General features: G+C 41.7%; 2 protein-coding genes and 1 long non-coding RNA gene across 7 annotated transcripts in view; 1 reads left to right on the top strand and 2 right to left on the bottom strand.

Annotated features, from left to right (window-relative positions):
* Positions 1–21,888, top strand: part of CCDC82 (coiled-coil domain containing 82) — an 807,218-nt gene that overhangs the window by 752,313 nt on the left and 33,017 nt on the right. For 2 of the 5 annotated variants that reach the window (XM_059708089.1, XM_059708090.1), the window contains exon 1: positions 21,466–21,847. The exons of 1 other annotated variant lie outside the window; for it this stretch is intronic. The gene's annotated coding sequence lies outside the window, so the exon portion shown is untranslated. Of the gene's footprint in view, positions 1–21,283; positions 21,314–21,465; positions 21,848–21,888 lie in introns of those variants that run through there. 2 more of the 5 variants (XM_059708088.1, XM_059708084.1) reach the window with 2 other exon arrangements.
* Positions 12,641–21,888, bottom strand: part of LOC132240643 (uncharacterized) — a 139,866-nt gene continuing 130,618 nt past the window's right edge. Inside the window, exons 2-3 of the long non-coding RNA XR_009454369.1 lie at positions 14,448–16,913; positions 12,641–14,238 (exon numbers count right to left, since the gene is read on the bottom strand). This is a non-coding gene — a long non-coding RNA (uncharacterized LOC132240643). The remainder of the gene's footprint in view (positions 14,239–14,447; positions 16,914–21,888) is intronic.
* Positions 17,392–21,215, bottom strand: JRKL (JRK like). Its single transcript, XM_059708083.1, has 2 exons — positions 21,129–21,215; positions 17,392–20,720 (listed from the first exon to the last, which is right to left on the bottom strand). The coding sequence occupies exon 2, from the start codon at positions 20,564–20,566 to the stop codon at positions 18,992–18,994; it is 1,575 nt and encodes a 524-aa protein (XP_059564066.1). The 5' UTR covers positions 20,567–20,720; positions 21,129–21,215; the 3' UTR covers positions 17,392–18,991.

Below are 21,888 nucleotides of genomic sequence, written 5' to 3' on the forward strand. Positions count from 1 at the left end.
TGAGAGAGAATCATTGATCGGTTGCCTCCTGCAGGCCCCACACCGGGATTGAGCCCACAACCCGGGCATGTGCCCTGACCAGGAATTGAACCGTGACCTCCTGCTTCATAGGTCGACACTCAACCCCTGAGCCACGCCAGCCAGGTTCTGTCTATTGTTTTAAAGCAGTGGTTCTCAACCTTGGCTGCCCATTAGAATCAGCTGGAAATCTGTTTAAAATCCTGATTTCTGGGCCTCATCCTCTGGAAATTCTGTCTCTTTGTTATGAGGTGAGGCCACAACATTAGCAACAAAGAAACAAAATTTCTGGAGGATGAGGCCCAGAAATCAGGATTTTAAAAAGATTCCCAGGTGATTCTAATGGGCAGCCAAGGTTGAGAACCACTGTTTTAAAGGCAGGAACAAAACAGAAGTATCCAGCCGGCCGCAGCGTCTAGCTCAGCGGAGAGGCCTGTCTTCTGCTCAGAGATAGAAACCCCAAAGGCAGAGCAGATTCCCGGACGGCGACTCTAAGAGCTCTGGCTTTGTTATAATAAGCTCTTGAGGCTCCCCCAGAATCTACCCCACCAGCGGTGTGATAGGATGTTCAAGGAGTTTGATTGCCGGGGAAACCCCAGCCTGGCCAAGAAGACCCTGTGATTGTTTAACTCCTAAGACAGTCCCTGCTCTCCCCTGCACCTGCCCACAACCCATGTGGCTGAGCCAGGGAAGCCCTGGGTGACCAGGCAGGATGCAGGACTGCAAAAGACAGACTCTCACTTCAACAGTAAATAGGTAATTTTTGGTCCCTGAGCTGAAAACCAGGGGTAACACTGGCTTGAGCCACAGCTGGATGAAAGGCAGCTACGCTGTTATCACAGCCCCTTCCCTCAGCAGGCATGGGGGTGTCCAGCGCCCCGAGCCTCACAACCTACCTGAGTGACAGCTCCAGTTGTTAGCGAACATCTCCAAAAGCTCTGAAGAGGGATTCTGAGCAAGGGCCCCAGGGCCCTGGTGCGCGGTCACGTGTCCACCTCTGCTGCTGGGAGAAGGCGTGAGGGGGTGGGGGTGGGGCTGGGGGGGATGGTGCGCGCTAAGGTGTGCAGTTATATCCGGAATACCTGGAGTTTGCCCTAACCGGTTTGGGTCAGTGGATAGAGAGTCCGCCTGCGGACTGAGGGGTCCCAGGTTGATTCTGGTCAAGGGCATGTACCTTGGTTGCAGGCACACAGCTGATCGATGTTTCTCTCTCATCAATGTTTCTAACTCTCTATCCCTCTCCTTTCCTCTCTGTAAAAAAATCAATAAAATATATATTTTTTTAAAAAGAAACACCTGGAGTTTGTTTCCTTCATAGAGGCCATGTCCTGTGGTCAGGAGACGGCATGCTGGGAGTAAATTGTGGAGGCCTGACTTTACACCCCAGAAGGGGGGCCCTCATCTGTCTCTTTCTCAGGAATCGCAATGAACCTGGCAGATCAGGGGGATCCTCTGGGGGCGCAGCGCCCGGGAAAGCTCAGCCTGCCCCTGGAGGCAGTCAGCGCCCCAGCCCAGCAGCCAGACCATGACATGCCCTCACGGGAGAGTGGCATCACTGTGTTCATGTTCTTCACTGAAACAGGCAATTTTTATTGCCATTAAAGATCGGGGAGGACTCATTCCACAGGGTCGCGTGTAAGAAGATCAGGAACTGGGTTAACTGGGAGCACACACAAACCGAGGATTCTAATGAAGAGGCATAGAGTCCGCATTCCCTCTTCACCACACAGAGAGGTCTGCTGACGTCAGCTCAGCACACTGCTGGGCACACCACAAATCCCAGGGCCCCCGGGAGGCAGCCTGACTCTCCACTGTCTTAAAATGCAACCATGATACCTTCGGAAAATGGGTATAAATAGAAAGGATTTAGGCACCAAAAGGTGTGAGCGTAAATGCAGCACAGCTGGGAGTGGTCTGAGGGTGCCAACCCCCGCCACCTGCTGGCTTGCGCAGGGTGGGCTGCTGCTGCGGGAGGGAGGGGCGCCTGTTAACGAGGGGTCAGGCACAACCTCGCCTTTCTCTTCCAATGCCCCATGTGCCCGTCAGCCTTCAATTGCCGGGGCAGGAAGAGCCACCCTCAGACCTGACCCGGTGACATCATTATCACCCGAAGGTGCTGAGCCTGGAACCAAACAGAGACACTGGGTGGGCTGCCTGCCTGTGGAGAGGGTTGGAGTGTGAGCTGCCGCTGTCGCCCTGGATGTTGAGGGTGGGGTCATTCGTCATGGGACTGTGAGCGTGACCTGAAGGCTTGCAGTGCGGGTCAGGGTCTGTGGCCTCGTGGGCAACGCAGGCATGTGTGGCAGCTGTTGTTTCTGGCTGTCCCACCGGGTCCCAGCGTGGTTTTCCCCCACCATCCTTCTCCTGCAAAGAATCTGGAAGAGGCCTGGCAAGCTGTTTGCCTCCTTCCTGTGGACAGTGATTGAGCTCTTCAGAGGCCGTTGTGTAGCCTAAGCTGCTCTGATTTAAAAAAAAAAAAAAAAATTCCCTGGAATTAACTGCAAAGTGTTCCATGTGACATCCTGCCCAGGTCTTTAGAGTGACTTCCCGTTGTAATTAAATCCAAACTCACAGCCTCTGAGAAGCAAGCGCAGGATCTAACCTGAATTCTATTTCCTCATCCGCTTCCTCGTGGCTTGCTGTCCTACAACCCTGCCAACACGGGCTTTCTCTGAGTTCCTATTCCATTCCAAGTCTTGCCCACTCAAAGACCTTTCCTTTGCTTTTAAGTCTCCTCTTTTGTGACTCTTCTCACGCTGATTCATTTTTTTTTCTTTTTTTCTTGGTGGTGAGGGGAGGAAATTTTTAAAAATATAATTGCAAACTTACAGAAAAGTTATAAGAACAGCAAAATGAATTTCTGTTCAATTTATCCAGATTCATCAATTGCCCCCATTTTGCCCCATTTGCTTCTTCATTCTCTCGATATATATTGTATATGTAAATGCCATTTATTTACTCTATTTGAGCATAACGTGGAGCTATTACAACCCCTGCTCTACATAATCTTATGTATATTTCCCAAGAATGAGGACATTCTCTTTCAGAACAAGAGTGCAATTTTCAAAATCAAGAAAATGTAACATTAGTATAACAGGATTAATTAATCCATTCTCCATATTCAAATTTCACCAACTGTCCCAATGACAGCCTTTAGAGCAGTATGTTTTCCAGTCCATTATCTCATAGTGCTTCATTGATAGGTCTTTACTCTCCTTTTATCTGGAAAGGTTCTCAGACTTTGTCATTTCTATCCATACATCACAAATTTGGGGAATATCTTTAATAGCTATCAAATATAGTCATGAATATTTCTGACATCATGTGACTATAGACTCCTAGAATTTTCTTTCTTAAGACTGTTCCTTTTTATTATTATTATTATTATTATTATTATTATTATTATTAGTGAGGCAGGGAGAGGGAGAAAGATAGAAACAGCAATAATGAGAGAGGATATTGATCCCCTCTTGGGGATCGAGCCTGCAACCAGGGCATCTGCCCTCACCAGGAATCAAACCATGATCTCCTAGTTCATGGGCCGACACTCAACCACTGAGCCACACCAGCCAAACTGAAGACTATTATTCATAGGAATTATTATGTAACCTGAAGGCCAAGATCATCAGCCCTCTGACACAGGAGCAAGATCTCAGGCCTCCTCTCAGCAGGAAGCCCAGCATTCATACTGTCTTGTCGGTGCCCGGCTTTTGCTTTCTTACATCTGGGCTACCATCCTCCTTCGACCCATGGGGCCCGTGGACTCGGCTCTGCCCACAGTCGGGTACCTTCTGAATCCCCCCAGAGCTGCAGCTGCGGCCTCTCTCCCACACTAGCCTCGGCCCAGCAGTTCTCACTTTGGCTGCACGCTACCTTAGCATAACCTGAGGGGCTTTAAAGGCTACTTGTGCCCAGGCCAATTCAATCAGAGTTTCTGCAGGAGGCATTCCAGTTACTGCTCTCTCCTCTCCTTTATAAGCTTAAGCACAGGTCTTGATTACTTTTCTTTGTCACAGCCCAAAACAGGTTCTGCATCTGAACTTAAGAAAGGAATGAGTGAAGGGAACTACAACATTCAAAACAGAGGCACATACAAACAAAACCTTACCTCTGGCTACTTTACATGGCGGCTGCCTGACACCCAGGCTGCCTGCACCTCCTCAGGGGGCTTCTGCGGGGGCCTCCATGTGTACGTAGCTCCTTGGAGCAGAAAACCCCTCGCCACCGCTGAGAGTTTTCACAGGGAAACCTGGAGTAGACTGAAGAGGACACGCGGAGAAAATGCAGGTACTACAGAAGAAAAAATCCATAGCACTACCTCATTAATCCAAGCATTTAGTATCTTGGTGTACAATAGTCTTCTTTTCCTACATCAGTGTCTATTGTCCTTAAAAACCATGTGCAGGAGAATAGAATCTGCAGCTGAAGAGCATAGCATCATATGCAGAAATCAAGACAGGACAACCAAGGTCCTTACTCTAAAAAAAAAAAAAAAAACCACACACACAAAAAAAACCCTAGAGGCCCCCTGGCTGGGTAGCTCAGTTGGTTACAGTGTCATCCAGATACACCAAGGTTGTGGGTTTAATCCCTAGTCAGGGTACATAAATGTAAATAAGTGGAACAACAAATCCATGTTTCTCCCTTCCTCTCTCTCTCCCTCTCTCTCCAAAAATCAATCAATCATTTTTTAAAAATATGTAGAAACTAATTAGAAAATAGGAATAAATATGACAAATGAAAATTATATAACATTGTATGTCAGCTATATTTAATTTTAAAAAGTTAAAATAAAAATATATTCAAAATATGCATGAGGAACCTGGTAAAGACAAAAATACCTCCCATTCTTTCCATTCATAACTTCAGGGTATTATGTATCGCTGTAGGCATTATATGTAGGCATTATATTCTCCAAGACGGTTTTGTTTGTTAGTCACCCCGACGAGATTATAAGGGTCTTGATTTTTTTTTTTTCCTGTACTTTTTACTTGTATCCTTCATGGCGCCCAGTCCAGTGTTGTGAACATAGTAAGTGCGCAGCAAATGCTCCCTCGGAGTTATCAGATCCATTGAATGTCTGAGGCAAGAGATACAAGGAAAGAACTACAAAATGTGATGTGGCATTTTCACCAGAACGTGTGACCTTGTTTCTTAATGTGGTTCTTGAGTGTCGTCTATGTCTGCAAGACTCCGTAAGCATCTGACGCACAGGGGCTGTAGCTCGTGCTCCCTGATTTTATGTTCTTAGTTACACAGTTCTGACACAGCAGAACCACTTCAGCGATTGCTACAAAGTCCACGGCTAATTAAAAATAAGCCTCACCCTGCCCAGCGCTGCCCAGTGGTTAGTGTCAGCCTGTGTACTAAAGGGCCGCGGTTTCCACTCCTGGTCAAGGGCATGTACCTGGGTTGCGGGCTCCATCCACCTCTGGTCCGGGTGCTTGAGGGAGGCAACCAGTCGATGTGATGTGTCTCTCTCACATTGATGTTCCTCTCTCTCTCTCTCTCTCTCCCTTCCTTCCTCCCTCCCTTCTACTCTCTGAAAAAGCAGTGGAAAAAATATCCTCAGGTGAGGATTACCCAAAAAATAATAATGAATAAATAAATAAAACCTCATATGCTAAAGAGCCAAATCAATAAAAATGTCAAATAATGCAGAACAGAGTCAGATGTCAAATAACACATTGGCATTCCTACGCATGTGTGTTTTAGCGGCTTTGTTCTATATTATAGATAGAGGGGTCCCAGTCTGAGGGAAGGGAGTGTAGCAAAGTTAGCATTGGTGGTGCTGGTGATGGTAGTGATCCTCATTTCTTATTACATTGTAAAAAGCAAGAAAATAACAAGAGTGCTCACAGTATATATTTTTTAAAGTAACATCTAGGGCCTAGACCGGTGATGGCGAACCTATAACACGCATGTCAGAGGTGACATGTGAACTCATTTTTTTGGTTGATTTTTATTTGTGAAATGGCATTTAAATATATAAAATAAATATCAAAAATATAAATCTTTGTTTTACTATGGTTGCAAATATCAAAAAATTTCTATATGTGACACGGCACCAGAGTTAAGTTAGACTTTTTCAAAATGCTGACACACCGAGCTCAAAAGGTTCGCCATCACTGGCCTAGACTCTAAGCAATAAATTTAAGAAAAGGTACATACAAATGTGGTCATCTCTTGGTTCTGAATGTAGTGCAGTGTAACTGTTTCATTTAAGTAGTGTTTAACTTTGACGGAAATTTTAAAGGGTTGGTAAATTGTAGATTCAATACTCTGTGTGATTACTTTCCCCGTAAGCCATGAATAATCATTAACTATATTTTACCTATTAGTATGTAAACTCAAAACGCCATTAAGAAGCAGTCAGTATTCTATAACGCCACAAGATGGTGATGTTGCTCCATTTAAAACAGTAGTTCTCAACCTTGGCTGCCCATTAGAATCACCTGGGAATCTTTTTTAAATCCTGATTTCTGGGCCTCATCCTCTGGAAATTCTGTTTCTTTGTGACTAATGTTGTGGCCCCACCCCATAACAAAGAAACAGAATTTCGGGAGGATGAGGCCCAGAAATCAGGATTTAAAAAAGATTCCCAGGTGATTCTAATGGGCAGCCAAGGTTGAGAACCACTGATTTAAAATACTCTTTTTTCAAAGCCATTTCAACTTTCTCCAGACACTTGTGCTTTCTTTGCCAAAATGTAAGATTTCAAGATATTCGGGGCTTCCAAATGATGTTAGAATTAAAGCCATTGCATAGAAAAATTATAACAGCGATTTCCAATTTAAAATGTGTCGCTGGAGTGTGAATTATGGCTTTATTTCTGCTAGCTGTACACTTTTGGTTTGTATGGACTTTTGTGGTGTCTATAGTGTGTGTGTTTTGAACAAATAATGCTGAAATTATTAGATATTCACATGCAAAGAAAATGACTCTAGACACAAACCTTACACGCCATACAAAGATATAACTTTAAAATGCCCTATAGACTTAAGTGTAAAATGAAAAACTATACAATTTCTAGAAGATAAAATAGTAAGAAATTTAGGTAACCTTGGTTTTTTTTAAAATACAACACCAAAAACACAACCCATGAAAGAAAACATTGGTAAGTTGGATTTTATTATTTAAAACTTCTGCTCTGCAAAGGACACAGTTAAGAGAATGAGGGAGGGAAAGCCACAGACTAGGAAAAAACATTTGTAAAACACATATCTGATCAAAAGACTTATGCCTAACCTGGTCAGGGTAGCTTAGTGGTTGAATGTTGAGCAAGAGGTCACGGTTCAATTCCCGGTCAGCGCACAAGCCTGAGTTGTGGGCTCGATCCCCGGTAGAGGGCGTGCAGGAGGCAGCCAATCAATGATTTTCTCGCATCATTGATGTTTCTATCTCTCTCTCCCTCTTCCTTCCTCTCTGAAATTAATATACTAGTATACTGGTATATGTGTGTATATATATATATATAGACTTATGCAAGGGTCCTCAAACTATGGCCCGCGGGCCACATGCAAATACAAATATTGTATTTGTTCCGTTTTGTTTTTTTACTTCAAAATAAGATATGTGCAGTGTGCATAGGAATTTGTTCATAGGTTTTTTTTAAACTATAGTCCGGCCCTCCAACAGTCTGAGGGACAGTGAACTGGCCCCCTGTTTAAAAAGTTTGAGGACCCCTGGATTTATGCCTATATTATACCAAGAACTCTTAAAACCTAACAATAAGAAAACAAATAATCCAATCAAAAAGTTGGCAAAAGATCTAAACACATACATCACTAAAGAAAATATCTACATGGCAAATAGCATATGAAAAGATGCTCAACATCAAATATTAGGAATTGCAAACTAAACAACAATGAGATCACTACACACCTATTAGAATGGCTAAAATCCAAAACACAGGCCACACCAAATACCAGTGAGATTGTGGATCACAGGAACTCTAATTCATGGCTAGTGGGAATGCCACATGGTACAGCCACTTTGAAAAGATCCTTTCTTACAAAGCTAAACAGTCTTACTATATGATTCAGCAATTGCACTACTAGATGTTTACCTAAATGACTTGAAAATACCTGTCCACACAAAAACATGTATACAAATGTTTATAACAGCCCCCAAACTAGAAGCAATCAAAATGTTTTATCTTCAATAGGAGAATGTACATTCATACAGTGGAATATTATTCAGTGATGAGAAGAAATGAGTTATTGAGCCATGAGAAGACATGGAGAAAAACCAAGTGCATATTGCTAAGTAAAAGAAGTCAATTTATAATTCTAACATTATAACATTGTGGAAAAGGCGAAACTATAGAGAGTCAAAAGATCGGTGGTTGCCAAGGGGGAGGAAGGAAGAGAGGGAATGATGAACAGGTGGAACCCAGGATTTTTAGGGCAGTAAAACTATTTTGTGTGATACTGAAATGGTGGCTACATGACATTATTTATGCATTTGTTAAAACCGATAAAGCTGTAAAGCACAAAGAATGAACCCTAATGTAAACTATGGACCTTCGTTAATAACAATGTATCATTATTGGTTCACTAATTAGAGTAAGTGTGCCATACTGGTGCAAGATTTTGATAATTGGGTAACATGCAAGGGGTGGGGTGACAGTATGGAAGAAAGGGTATATGGGAACTTCCTGTATTTTTTTACATAAACCTAAAACTGCTCTAGAGTTACGCACCTGGAATCTGTATAATTTTGTTAACCAGTGTCACCCAAATCAATTCAATAAAAAGGAAAAAATAAAATAAAACTTTTTCTAAAAATTAATTCTATTAATAACAAGAACCAGGTAATTATGTCACATTTTATAGTACTTTTTAAATGATTGTTACACAGAATAGCTTATGAAGTTAACTAGAGCTCTATGATAGTATTATTCATTTCAAATAAAATTCTGCATACGGTGCATACATTTAGGCAATTTACTTACTATATATTAAGAGATTTTATCATAAGGTCTCTTCATTATCTACAGGGTCCAGGATCCTATTGTTGAATGTGGAAAACACTAGTGAACATGATCTTAATATTGAAGATACAGTCATGACCCTAAAATCCTTGACAGGTGTGTGTCTTATTTATCTTGACATATCTCATTCCACCTAGTTACTAGTATATACATATATTTTTAAATGTTTGTCAAATAAGTTATTTTTAAAATGAATGAATTTATATATGGGTTGTATAACAATTCTTCACATAGTCCTTTCCACTGGTTTGTTTATAGCCTCTGACAATAAGTGAAGTGTGTGGTAGTCATTATTCCTCCTCTTGGACACCACTGAGCAAAAAGATTATTATAAGACTCATCTACAAATTCTTTAATTCATCTTGGCTAACCATTTTTAAGGGAGTCAGACACTATAAATCTCTGCTAGCATTTTAATTAGAAACCCAAACAAACGAAGATTTATTGCCATGGATGTTTGAAGAATGTAAGTCTCACAACAAACCATTACATCTTTTTTTCTCAAAAAAATATTTTATTTACTATGGTAAAATATATATAACTTAAAATTTCCCATTTTAACTGCACCACTAAGTGATAATTATTATATCCATAATGCTGTGTAGCCATCATACAACTATTTTCTAACTTTTTCACAATCCCAAATGGGAACTCTGTATCCATCTCCTCCCTGTTGTCTGAAGTGCAGAAGCAACCACAAATCCCTGTGGAATTCATTACAAAAATCCATTGAGAGGTATATCATCTGTCTCATTATGTTTGTTGTCTAATTATTTCTGGATTTTTCTTGATTTTTTAAGATCCCCTAAAAAATGTGGTTCTTTGAAACTAGAGAAGTCAAGTAAAAGGCTTACGTTCTATAAAGCACCTACTTATTCATGCCCGGCCATTGTCGCTCAGTGGTTGAGCATCGACCCATGAACCAGGGGGTCATGGTTCAATTCCTGGTCAGGGCACATGCCGGCGGTGCCGATCCCCAGTAGGGGGCGTGCAGGAGGTAGTGATTCTCTCTCATCATTGATGTTTCTCTCCCTCTCCCTTCTTCTCTGAAATTATATATATATATATATATATGTATATATATATATATATATATATATGCACGTACTTATTCAAAAGCTAGATTCCTAAAGGATAGAACAGTGCCTGACATTTAGTAAATACTAAGTAGATAGTCATTGAATGCACAAATGAAAGCCTCTGAAAGTTCCTATTGCTGTGTGGTCATTTGATCAGTGCTCTCCCTACAACCCTTCCATGTGAAAGAATTGTGAAGCCTGAAGATTAGAAGGGCATCTCAACAGCCAATATGGTTAATGAAGCCCTTCTCTAATAGTCTAGCCCAGGGGTGGGCAACTCCTGGCACGCGTGCCAAACATGGCACACCAGGAACTTTTGCTGGCAAGCGAAACCCTCTCTTATAATCTTCCATTCACAATTTTTTTCTTAATATCGACTTTTTTATTTTTCAGATAAATTCAGTGTAGGTGCATTTTAGATAAATAAATAATTTTACATAACAAGTTATCTTAAAGACCATAGACATGGATTGACGAGAGAGGGGGAGAGCAATTTCTATGCCTCTGCCTTAACTCTCCCTCCCTTCCTAGATCCAACCAGTGTTTTGGTTTCATCCACATACGCTTGTGAATCTTTGTTCTCAGTGATGAATTGTGTTAAGTCTCATAATAGGAGTAGCCTGACGGATGAAAGTAGTAGCTCGTGCATCTCTGAAGGTCACGAAATATAAACCTGATGTAAAATCTCTGTCATCAGTGATGCAGCAGCAAAAGTCCCACTGATAATATCAAACGGAGTCATAAAGTTTTCTGTCGGACTATCAGTGTACATGTATACATTAAAAAATAAATGTATTTTTCATCATCATATACTGTGTTTTTGTCGCTCGAATGAATTTTATTATTTCTTCAAGGTTCTTCACATACGTACACCTTAAGAGATATTAAGTAGGCGTAACATGTTCTCAAAAGATTAGGGTTGGCACGCAGAAGAATTTTGAGTCAGAGATTTTGCTGGTTTTGGCACGCACTCACAAAAAGATTGCCCACGCCTGGTCTAGTCACTAGTGAATCGCATGTCCAATCAATCTTTTAGCTCTACCGGTGATGCAAAGCTCAGTACTGCTGGAGGAAGTTCACTATATCTGAAGATGACTCTAGCACCAAGTTAATGCTGATTCACGGGGAAATAAAATAACTTGTGTGAGTTACCATGGGCTAATCTCAGTATATAGCTGTCTCTTGCTAACTCCAAGTACCTAGGGCAGTGTCTGCCGTATGCAAGTCTTCTGTAAAAGATTCTCTAAATAGCATATTGTTAATGTACACTGCATTATTTGTTGATATGAAACTATTCACAGCCTTTTTTTACAATGGCTCCCACAAACCACACACTTTTGTATCCCACACATGTAGTGCTGAGCAGATTTGAATGAAAGGACACCACATCATCTTTAATAAACTGTATTTTGTTTGATGATGGAATTTATCAATCATTCATGCTTGATTTTTTTTCTTTAGTACTTTTTTGTGCTATTAAGGGGTAAAGTTTTAAAAGGTGTCCTAATCTGGTAACAAGAAAATAAATGTCCACATGTCTACTCTTATTTTGAAGTAATTTTTGTATATTATGCTTTTTAAAAATGTTATGGAACTTTGTATAGTGTCATGAACTGGACAAAAAATGTGTTGAACCCTTGAAAACTGACTTTTGCCTTAGAATACCTGCATGGCCCTTTGTCAACCCAAATCTGATATTGCCTAATTAGGATGTAATTATGCTATATCAATATATTCCAGCTATTTAAGCAAGAATGATGACAATAGCCTGATTAGAAGGTAATCCTATCAAGCTGTAAAGTATGATTTATGTTAAAGCATCTATCATGATGACTGTAAAAATAAAAGACACTTATTAAAGACCAGGCATCTTTGCAATTCAATAAAACATTCATTACCCTGGGGAAAATGTTATTAAAATTTAAGATAAAGCTCCTGTATTAGATATTTAATACTTTTAGGATGCAATCATTATTGAACATTTTTCTTTAACTTTCTACTTTTATTTGCATTTGATTATTTTTTAAGCTAGCAAGTCATCTCCAGGTAATATAAAGGTATTGTGTATATCTGGAATATGTCCCCAAACAGGTTATTTCTGTCATTAGTTTATATAAATTAATGAATAAATATTATATACTGTAAGTATTTCTAAAGTATAACCTCAAAATAATCCTGGTTTGAAAAACCCACTTGTATGTTAAAACTCGTCAAAAATCACCAACCTAGCTCAGCATCTCCATCACCTCATTGATCACAGAAGTACTACAGCAACTTAATGTACAACAGTCATTTTTCTTTCTTTTATTAATTGAATTTATTGGGGTGACATTGGTTAATAAAATTACATAGGTTTTAGTTGTACTTTTCTATAATACATCATCTGTATATTGCATTGTGTATTCACCACCCCAAGTGAAGTCTCCTTCCACCACCATTTATCTCCCCTACACCCGCTTCTAATCTCCCCACCCCCGCTTCCCTCTGATAATCACCGTGCTGCTGTGTCTGTGTGTTTTTTGTTGTTGTTGGTTTTGCTTAACCCCTTCACCATTTTCACCCAGCCCTGCAACTCCCCTCCCCTCTCACAGCTGTCAGTCTATCCATGAATCTGTTTCTATTTTATTACGTAGTTGACTTTGTTCATTAGATTCCACCGGAGTTAAATCATATGGTACTTGTCTTTTTCTGATTGGTTTATTTCAATTAGCATATTTTCCAGGTCCATCCATGCTTTCACAAAAGGTGAGATTTCCTTCCTTTTTAAGATCACAAGAGTTATCTTTGTAATATACAAAATATATAGATTTAATTTCAGGTTCAGGATAACCTAGGTTCTGCAAGAAACTGGGGAATGAATATTTAAATTTTTAGTGATGGAGTAGATAAATATTTGAGACCAGTGGTTCTCAACCTTGGCTGCACATTAGAATCACCTGGGAATCTTTTTAAAATCCTGATTTCTGGGCCTCATCCTCCAGAAATTCTGTTTCTTTGTGACTAATGTTGTGGCCCCACCCCATAACAAAGAAACAGAATTTCCGGAGGATGAGTCCCAGAAATCAGGATTTTAAAAAGATTCCCAGGTGATTCTAATGTGCAGCCAAGGTTGAGAACCACTGTTTGAGATGAATGAATAAAAGACAAGATGTCATAGTCACATTAAAGGTACTAACAAAGTACTGAAATTAAAAGGGGGTCGTTGTTTCTCAAAGAGACTTATTATTTTATATATGGAGCACAATTTTCCCCATTAATTCATGAATAATTGATTTTTCCACATTACCTTAAATTTTCATTAAAATATCTGTACTATACAGAGTAAAATAAGGTAGTCCTAAACACTTAATGAAAATAAGAGATAATAGCGGTGTTTAATTATATGTTAAATGCTGCCTCTGGTTATCAGTTGCCATGGAACCCTTACACTTTTCTGCAACAAAGATGTTTCTTTACATGCCTTATACAATAAAAGACTTATCAAATAGGTCTTTTATAAAGAATGAAACTTACACATTTCCCCTCTCACATACACAATGACAAAGTGCTATTGCTTGTGTCAATTTATACCAAACAAATCTACTCAGGTCTTCCTTTGTAAATCTTGCGTGAGGATAAAGAAATTAACCAGGAAAAGACAGAAAACTGAGGCTATCTGTAGACAACAGCAAGGTTACTTGGAAGGCAGATACTTTGTCAGACACACAAGAGACATCACGTATAAAAAGGGGAATAGAAGAGCTACTTGGCTGCTTAATACCATTTATTCTCTTAAGTTCAGAATGGCATCAAACACCAAGCACCCCTGTCATCTTCTGTCAAACTGCTATTAATGAAAAGGTAGACTGACTCCCACTGCTATTGTTTTTCAGTGGTAATGGAAATCGCACAGCTGCTCTCAGTCAACTTGAAATCATCTCAATATATTTTTTAAAAAGTTTTAAAAACAAATCTGCCATCATTGTTCTCACTCATGTTTTATATTTTTTTATTTTCCTCATTCAGAAAGGGAGAACAATTATACAAATGCTTGTCACTAATCTATTCAATATCCCTTTACTTATCCATCTCTTTTGTTTCTTTAAACCTTTTTTTATTCCATAAAATATTATTATAGTTTGAAGGGATTTTCAACCACAATTAATCCTTTATTGCCTTGATACGTTAAATCAGTGGTTCTCAACCTTCTGGCCCTTTACATACAGTTCCTCAAGTTGTGACCCAACCATAAAATTATTTTCGTTGCTACTTCATAACTGTAATGTTGCTACTGTTATGAATCGTAATGTAAATATCTGATCTGCAGGATGGTCTTAGGCGACCCCTGTTCGACCGCCAAAGAGGTCGTGACCCACAGGTTGAGAACCGCTGCCTTAAATGATGATCTTTTAAGGATGTTAGGGATTATAACACAACCAACTCAGTTTTACCCTTGTACAACAAGGGTAGAGAAAACAGAAACCACTGTGACTGTCTGTGGGGAGGAACGGCCAGAGGCAAGGGCACTATGAACATCAGGAAAGGTTTAAGACAGTGGGTCTCAACCTTCCTAACGCTGCGACCCTGTAATACAGTTCCTCATGTTGTGGTGACCCCCAACCATAAAACTATTTTCGTTGCTACTTCATAACTGTAATTTTGCTACTGTTATGAATCATAATGTAAATATCTGATATGCAGGATGTATTTTCATTGTTACAAATTGAACATCATTAAAGCATAGTGATTAATCACAAAAACAATATGTAATTGTATATGTGTTTTCCGATGGTCTTAGGAGACCCCTGTGAAAGGGTCCTTCGACCCCCAAAGGGGTTGAGACCCACAGGTTGAGAACCTCTGGCTTAAGAGGAGATTCAGATAAGAAAATAGATGACTACCCATTCTTCAATTTCAGACCCAGGTAGGTAAGCTTAATGAGGCATTCAGTTAAAAAGTGATTTGAAATCCTTAGCCCATCTAGATGGCTCTGACATTAGGATACTAAGGAAGAGATTACTACAGGTGGGAAGCAAAGCAACAAGTTTAACTTCCCTTCCAAACCTAAACCTGCTACTCAATTGCAGATACAAATCTGGGCTTCTCAAGAGTGCCTGGAGATGGACTTGGGGTCATAAGCATGCAGGCAATGGAAATGGGTGAAGTCACTCAGGTGCAGTATAAACTAAAGGCTAACAAAAGCTTTAAATGTAGAGTAGAAGCCAACTGAGGAATGAGTAAGCAAAATAAACCATGATGGTTTCCTAATCGTCCTTATCACATTATGTTGGCTGTTCTATGAGCTTACAATTCAACCAGACGGGTTGCTTTCTTCAAGTGTTATTTTTCCACCTTGATTTCAAGATCTTGAAGGACAAGAACTCCTCTTCCCTTTTATATTTTCCTAAACCTGCCATGCCCAGTAGTCTTACACATATAGTGAAACTAAACAAATTCTTCATTCACTGACGTTTTGTAAAATGGGGATTTATTTTTGAATGCAACATTTAAGGCAAATTCCTCACATCAAAGAGTGAAGTATTAGAAATCATTCATGCATATGCAAGACTCTCTAGAATGATTCTCTGAATTTAAACCTTGCAAAGAATTCCACTTCCGTCACCCATTTACCCCCAAAGGGCCCAAATCTCTCAGAAGCAGCAAGTTCCTCCTGCATCAACCCCTGCAGGTAAACCTGCTCTCATAGAATTCTTGGCTACTCGGAATGAGGGTTTAAAGAACCATTGTAACGTATAGTTGGTTTTCTGAGAGATGTAGCAAGGCTCATCAATGGGGAAATCTGGCAAGACTGGTCAGAGAATATGAGTCTATGGCTAATTATTTAGTGGAGAAATAGAAAGCCAAACAGAAACTAAGAAGTTATGACTTTGTACCCAAATATAGTACCCAGACATCTTCTGGCATCACCCATTAAGTGGTCCCAACTATTGATCAAACATATTTAGCTCGGCACTGACTTCTTATCATTCCGTAAGAAAGGGGGGAAAAAACATAAAAAACCAAGAGTTTACTGGGCCATCTATGAATAAGCAGCACATTACTAGTAAGCCTGGGGCTAGGATGCTGAAATGCACATCATTACAAATGAACCTCACTGCAGGCCACATTTCCCTTGAATTTTTTTCTTCTTCTCTAACCACCTATTTGGACCTAACCTTCATTCTCTTTCCTGTATCTATGGGGGGTTAATTTTTTCCCCTTTGATCTCCATGGATCTAAGTATATACATGCTCATGTGCTTTGGGTAATAACAGTTTCCAGGTCTAGCAAGACTTTCATGTTAATGCTGGGCTGTGCCAACTCTTTGAGATTGCCTCATGAGCTAAAGAGAAATAGTGTTTGTATAAACTTTCCCCCCATGATGGGTTTTACATTGGGAAGTGAGAAAGGCTCCTCACTGAGCATGGCTAACTAGAAAGCAAAACAGATGACCCAAGTTTCAAATGCGATTATTAGGTTGTGGATAAACAGGGAAAGAGAGACAGCAGAGCAGTGAAGACTAATCTCATAAAAGGGTAAAGGAAAAGAAAACTGGTGCCACAACTTCACTGGAGAGTAGATAAGTAAGTTCAGTTAACTGTGGTAGATGGTGGAGGGTGGCAGCAAGGAATAAATGTTGAAGATTTGAAAAGGTGACGAGGTTAGCCTAGGTTGGATAATACAAGAATAGTCTTTGGTGACAAATACCTGGGCTTAAATTCTTACCCATAGCCAAGTGGTGATTTTTAGCAATTAAGAGTGTGAGCTGAACATCAGTATTTCCACCTAATTCACAATTTGAGGATTATATAAGTACATTGCTTAAACCAGAGGTTCTCAACCTATGGGTCGCGACCATCGGAAAACACATATATAATTACATATTGTTTTTGCGATGAATCACTATGCTTTAATTATGTTCAATTTGTAACAATGAAAATGGGGATCACCACAACACGAGGAACTGTATTGAAGGGTCGGGGAATTAGGAAGAACCACTGGCTTAAACTATAACATGGTATTCAGTAACTGGCAGCTTTTATCATTGTTTAAGGATAGAAGGGTCCAAAACAGAACTGTTGGCAGCTTCAGGAGAGAGTAAATGGCTATCAAACAAATAAAGCACAGTTTCTCACAGGTTAGAGAATAGTCACAAGAGTCACACTCAAGGCCACAAAACAGTGAACCTTTTACTAGATATTAAAGTTTGAAACTACATTGCTGAACAGTAATGTTCATTTAACCACTAGGTGGCAATGATACAGCTGAATTTTACTGACAAGGTTAATTTTTAAAATAATGAGCAAATCCAGACAGAAATTCCAAGAAGCTTTTTAGTATATATTTTCATTTGAGAAAAATGAAAAATCCATTTATATACAATTAAAGAAGGTGTAATCATCTGATTCAGTATCTGTTAACGTCTCATGTTTCTTTTACTCTGTGCACTGAGGCAATTCATGCAGCACATAAAACTTTTAAAGTTCTTGTCACAGATGTCTTTTTAAAGATCTAGACATGTATCATGAAGATAACAGAAATTATGGAAAGCAAAAATATTTTTAAAGTTTTAGAATTCTAAGAAAGGCACTATAAAATGCAAAGTATTTATATGGTAAAGTTAAACTTTAAAAAATGACTGACAGAACAATTCTACTGTTTTTAAAAAATTTAGGGCCAAAACATTAAATAATACGGAGAGACTTTGTTTTTAAATCACATATTAATATTCACATAGGTAGTGTTTTCATGTCTTGAATAAACATACTAAATTTACTAAGCAAATATATCAAAACTTTTACAAATTCTAGAATAAGTTTTACAAGTATCAAAATAATAAATTAACTTCTTAAGAATCTGACACTTTCCATAATTATCTCTGCTTTCTTCATAAAGCAAGTCGTACATAACCTATGGCTTATTAAAAATAAAAACTTTTCTTTTTTTTTCTTTTCATATGAAATAAAGAGACAGTATGACAAATTTTTTTCAAATTATTCACAATATCAAGTACACAGTAAAAAACAACAAAACTTTCAAATTCCCAAGATGGTCACCCACATATAAGGTGGGCGCTCATGTAACATTATCACATGTAACATTATAGAACCTGTAATATAATTAGGTGAATAAATAATAAACCTATACTGTTACTCAATTCATAATAAAAAGACCCAATTAAAAGAAGCCTATTTATTCCCTTTGTATAAATAACTTAAAGCTCCTCAAATTTTTAACTTCCAGTTTTCTACAAATGAATAGAATATCTTTTATATATGTTTTCCAATAGTTTTCTCACTAATTTAGCAATCACTTCCTATATTGTATTTAATTCAATTTTCAGAAAAATCTCCCCTATTGCCATCCAAACATTAATGTAACAGAATTGTGATTTCTAAGACATTTTTATAATTCATATATTACTGTTTCCTCATTATTGAACTTCATTTTGAGTTATGATGGATCACCCTGCAATCGAACAATATAGATATTTCCTCATTCTTTCAGCACATACAGATACACAAAGCAGATAACCATGTAAGTGGGTTAACACAAGAAAAGATTACGGTGGCAGTGCTCATGAATTAAACAAAAATTTCAGGAAAATGCTCTATCTGTTTATTATCTGTAACGTTTGCTAGAAAACGTAGGGAATGCCACTGTTATGGGATAATTATAGATCTACAAAAGTGGAAACATGTGTACATGTAATTTATATTTATACAGAACCAGCTTCAGATTATCTCCATAAGGGACAAAAGACACAGATGATGCAAAACACATAATCCTCAAACCACTTCAGGTACATTTTTGTCTCCATATTTCATAGGACTGTGTCTGACAATTCAGAACACACACACAAAATAAAGCCATTATTGCAGAGAGGTTAAGAGTTACAAACAGTAATATTGAAATGCCATTATTGGCTTGAGTTGGTCATCTTCTGTTTATTTCTGATGGTGGCTCGAAGTTTACGTATCACCAGTTTATCGGGCAGAATTATATCACCCTGTTGTTCTAGGTAATCCAATAAACTTTCAGTCCATTGGAGAGCAGCGGCATGATTGATATGTTTCTCTGGAATTAGCTCTATGGCCTCCTCCTCATTTTCACTGGATTCCTCTGTCTGGCCTTGGGCTCTTCTGATGATTTCACTGTCAGTTAATACTTCATAACCTGGTTCAGTACTGTCCACTTCAAGCCATTTTTCAATGTTTTCAGTAGTCACATTTTCCAATCCTTTGGTGTGTTGTAAAATGGTGGCCACGGTAGCCAGGGAAATATCTTCTTCATCAAAGTCCAAGCCTTCTTTCTCCTCTATGGAAGGGAGAATCTTCTTCCATGCTCTGCTAATGGTAACTGGCTTTACTAAATTCCAAGCCATGGCTACTTCATACAGCGCATCCAGCAGAGTTAGCTTTTTCCAGAATGATTTCAGGTCATTACCTTCTTCCAAGTTGCTCTGGAGAAGACCTGCACGATAGTTTGTCTTCATTGTTGCTATGACGCCCTGGTCCGAGGGCTGAATCAATGAGGCCACATTAGGTGGCAAATATTTAGCAAATATTTGGCCATCATCCGACCGGAGGACATTTTCATTTGGATGTGTGGGTGAATTATTCAACAAGAGCACGGCCTTCTCCTGTAGGCCCCTGGAGCGTAAGTGCTCTCGAACCTGTGGCACAAAGATCTTGTCAAACCACTGTCGGAAAATGGAAAGATCCATCCAGGCACCTTTCTGGCTGAAATACGAGACTGGCAGGTTGGAGGTGTCGGCTGACTTGAAGGAGCAAGGTTTCCTTGCTTTCCCCACAACACACAGTTTAAGTTTGTGTAAACCCGTTGCATTGGCACAACACATGATGGTGACTCTTTCTTCCACTGCCTTGTGCCCAAAAACAGTGCATTTACCTTTGATGACTGCAGTCCTGGGTGGCAGGCATTTCCAAAAGAGTCCCGTTTCGTCCGCGTTGTAGATCTGCTCAGGCTGCAGATTCTCTCGTTCAATGAAGTCTCGAAAGTTGTGACAAAAGTCTTCCACGGCGGCCTCGTCTCCGTTTAACCTTTCGTTTCTAATGTTAATCTCCCGAATGCTGTGCCGCTGCTTAAACCGAGTCAGCCAGCCGGCGGAGGGGTTAAAATCGCCATCCATCCCCAAGGCGTAGAAGAAGAACTCGGCCCTCTTTGCACAGATGGGCCCGGACACCGGATTCCCTTTTGCCCTTTGCTGGTTGAACCACTCCAGCATCGCTCGGTCCAGCTCCTCGTACATGGAGGGCTTCATCGATTTCCTCTTGGCCAGGAGACTGGTGGAGTCGGAGCTGCTCGCGTACGTGATGATCTTCTCCTTGTTTTTCCTTATATCCCTCACGGTCGTCTCCCCGATCCCATAAATCACCGCCAGCTGCTTGGAAGAGCCCCCGTCCTCGAGTTTCTTGATGATGTCAAGCTTATCTTTAATGGTCAGCACCACCCGCTTGCGCTTCCCGGACATGCTGAGGCTCCGGGACTCTCCGCGCGCGCACAGGGATGCCGTCTGCAGACTTCTCCTCGCGGGGACTCGCTTCACTCACTTTAACTCGGTGCCACACACTCTCTCCACCTTCCCCGGCACCTGGCGGCCCTGGCCCCGTCCCGGCCGGGCTGGGCTGGCAAAGAGACAGCAGAGGAAGGTGAGAGGGAAGTTGTAGGGAACAGGCCTTCCACTTAGCCGGGCAGGAGAGGAGGCCCCGCGTCTCCGCGGATAACCGGGAATACACACATCCGCTTTACTCCCCCGGCGGCCGCGGGGAAGGCTCTCACCCCGCCGCGGCCACAAACCTCCTCCGCGCCAGGATCCCGGGAGGCACCCCTAACCTGCCCCACCCCGAAGTTCCGAGCGAGCGGAAGAGCCAGGAGTCGGCGACTGGCCCCCTTTCCCAGGGGCGCGGCGGGCTGATTCCCACCCCGGCAGGCAGCCCGTCCCCCCGCAAGCCCCACGTCCCGGCTCGGGCTGGGCCCGCACAGTCCTCCCCTCCCAGCCCCCCTGGCCGCCGCCGCCGGGCCCCTCTCCCCACCTCAGTTGGAAGTGGGAGCCCACACCGCTCCCAGACTAACGCGCTGCGACCGCTCCTCCCCCTGGGCTCGCTCCCGGAAGCCGCCCCCGCCCGCCCGCCCGCCCGCCTCTGGCCCCGCCCACAGCCCCTCCCAGAGGCGGGACTTCCCCCGGACCCCGGAACCGGCAGGAGCGCGCTTGTCAGGAGTGAGTGCCCGGGGCGGGGGCGGGGGCGGGGGCGGGGGCGGAGGCGCTTTGAAAGGTGAGCGCGCGGGGCGGCGCGGGCCAGCTCGGGGCGGGGCCTCGCTCGGGCTGCGCTCCGGCTGCTGTCAGCCTCCCCGAGGCTCGGGGAAGCCACGCCTCCCGGCGGGTCGCGAGGAAAGGTCCCGCGGATGCTCCGGGGTGGGCGGGACCGCCCTGGGCGCACCCTCCACTCGCGGAATGCGCTGCAGTGGGCGGGGTGCGAGGTCGTCCCGCGGCGGGGAGCTGGGCGGGACGGAGACGGGGCCTGCGAGTGGCTGTTTCGCGGGCTTGTGGCCTCGGTCGCCCCATGTTTGTTTTCTGAGCGCGGAGCTCCGTTCCGAGGGTCCAGGGGATTGTGTCGTCCCGCGCGCGTCACCGAGAAGAGTGGTCCCTAACGGAGGGTCCGTCTCCTGGCGACGCGCTCCCGACCCGGCAAGGCAGGCAGAGTAGCGGACGGCGGGCGCGCGGCGCGGGCACCCGCGTCCGGCCTAGAGCCAGGTTTGTTGTCCTGGAAATGACTCTAGTGTTTGTTGGTGTTT

This window comes from Myotis daubentonii, chromosome 9 (assembly GCF_963259705.1).
Source record: "Myotis daubentonii chromosome 9, mMyoDau2.1, whole genome shotgun sequence".
Classification (NCBI taxonomy): Eukaryota; Metazoa; Chordata; class Mammalia; order Chiroptera; family Vespertilionidae; genus Myotis; species Myotis daubentonii.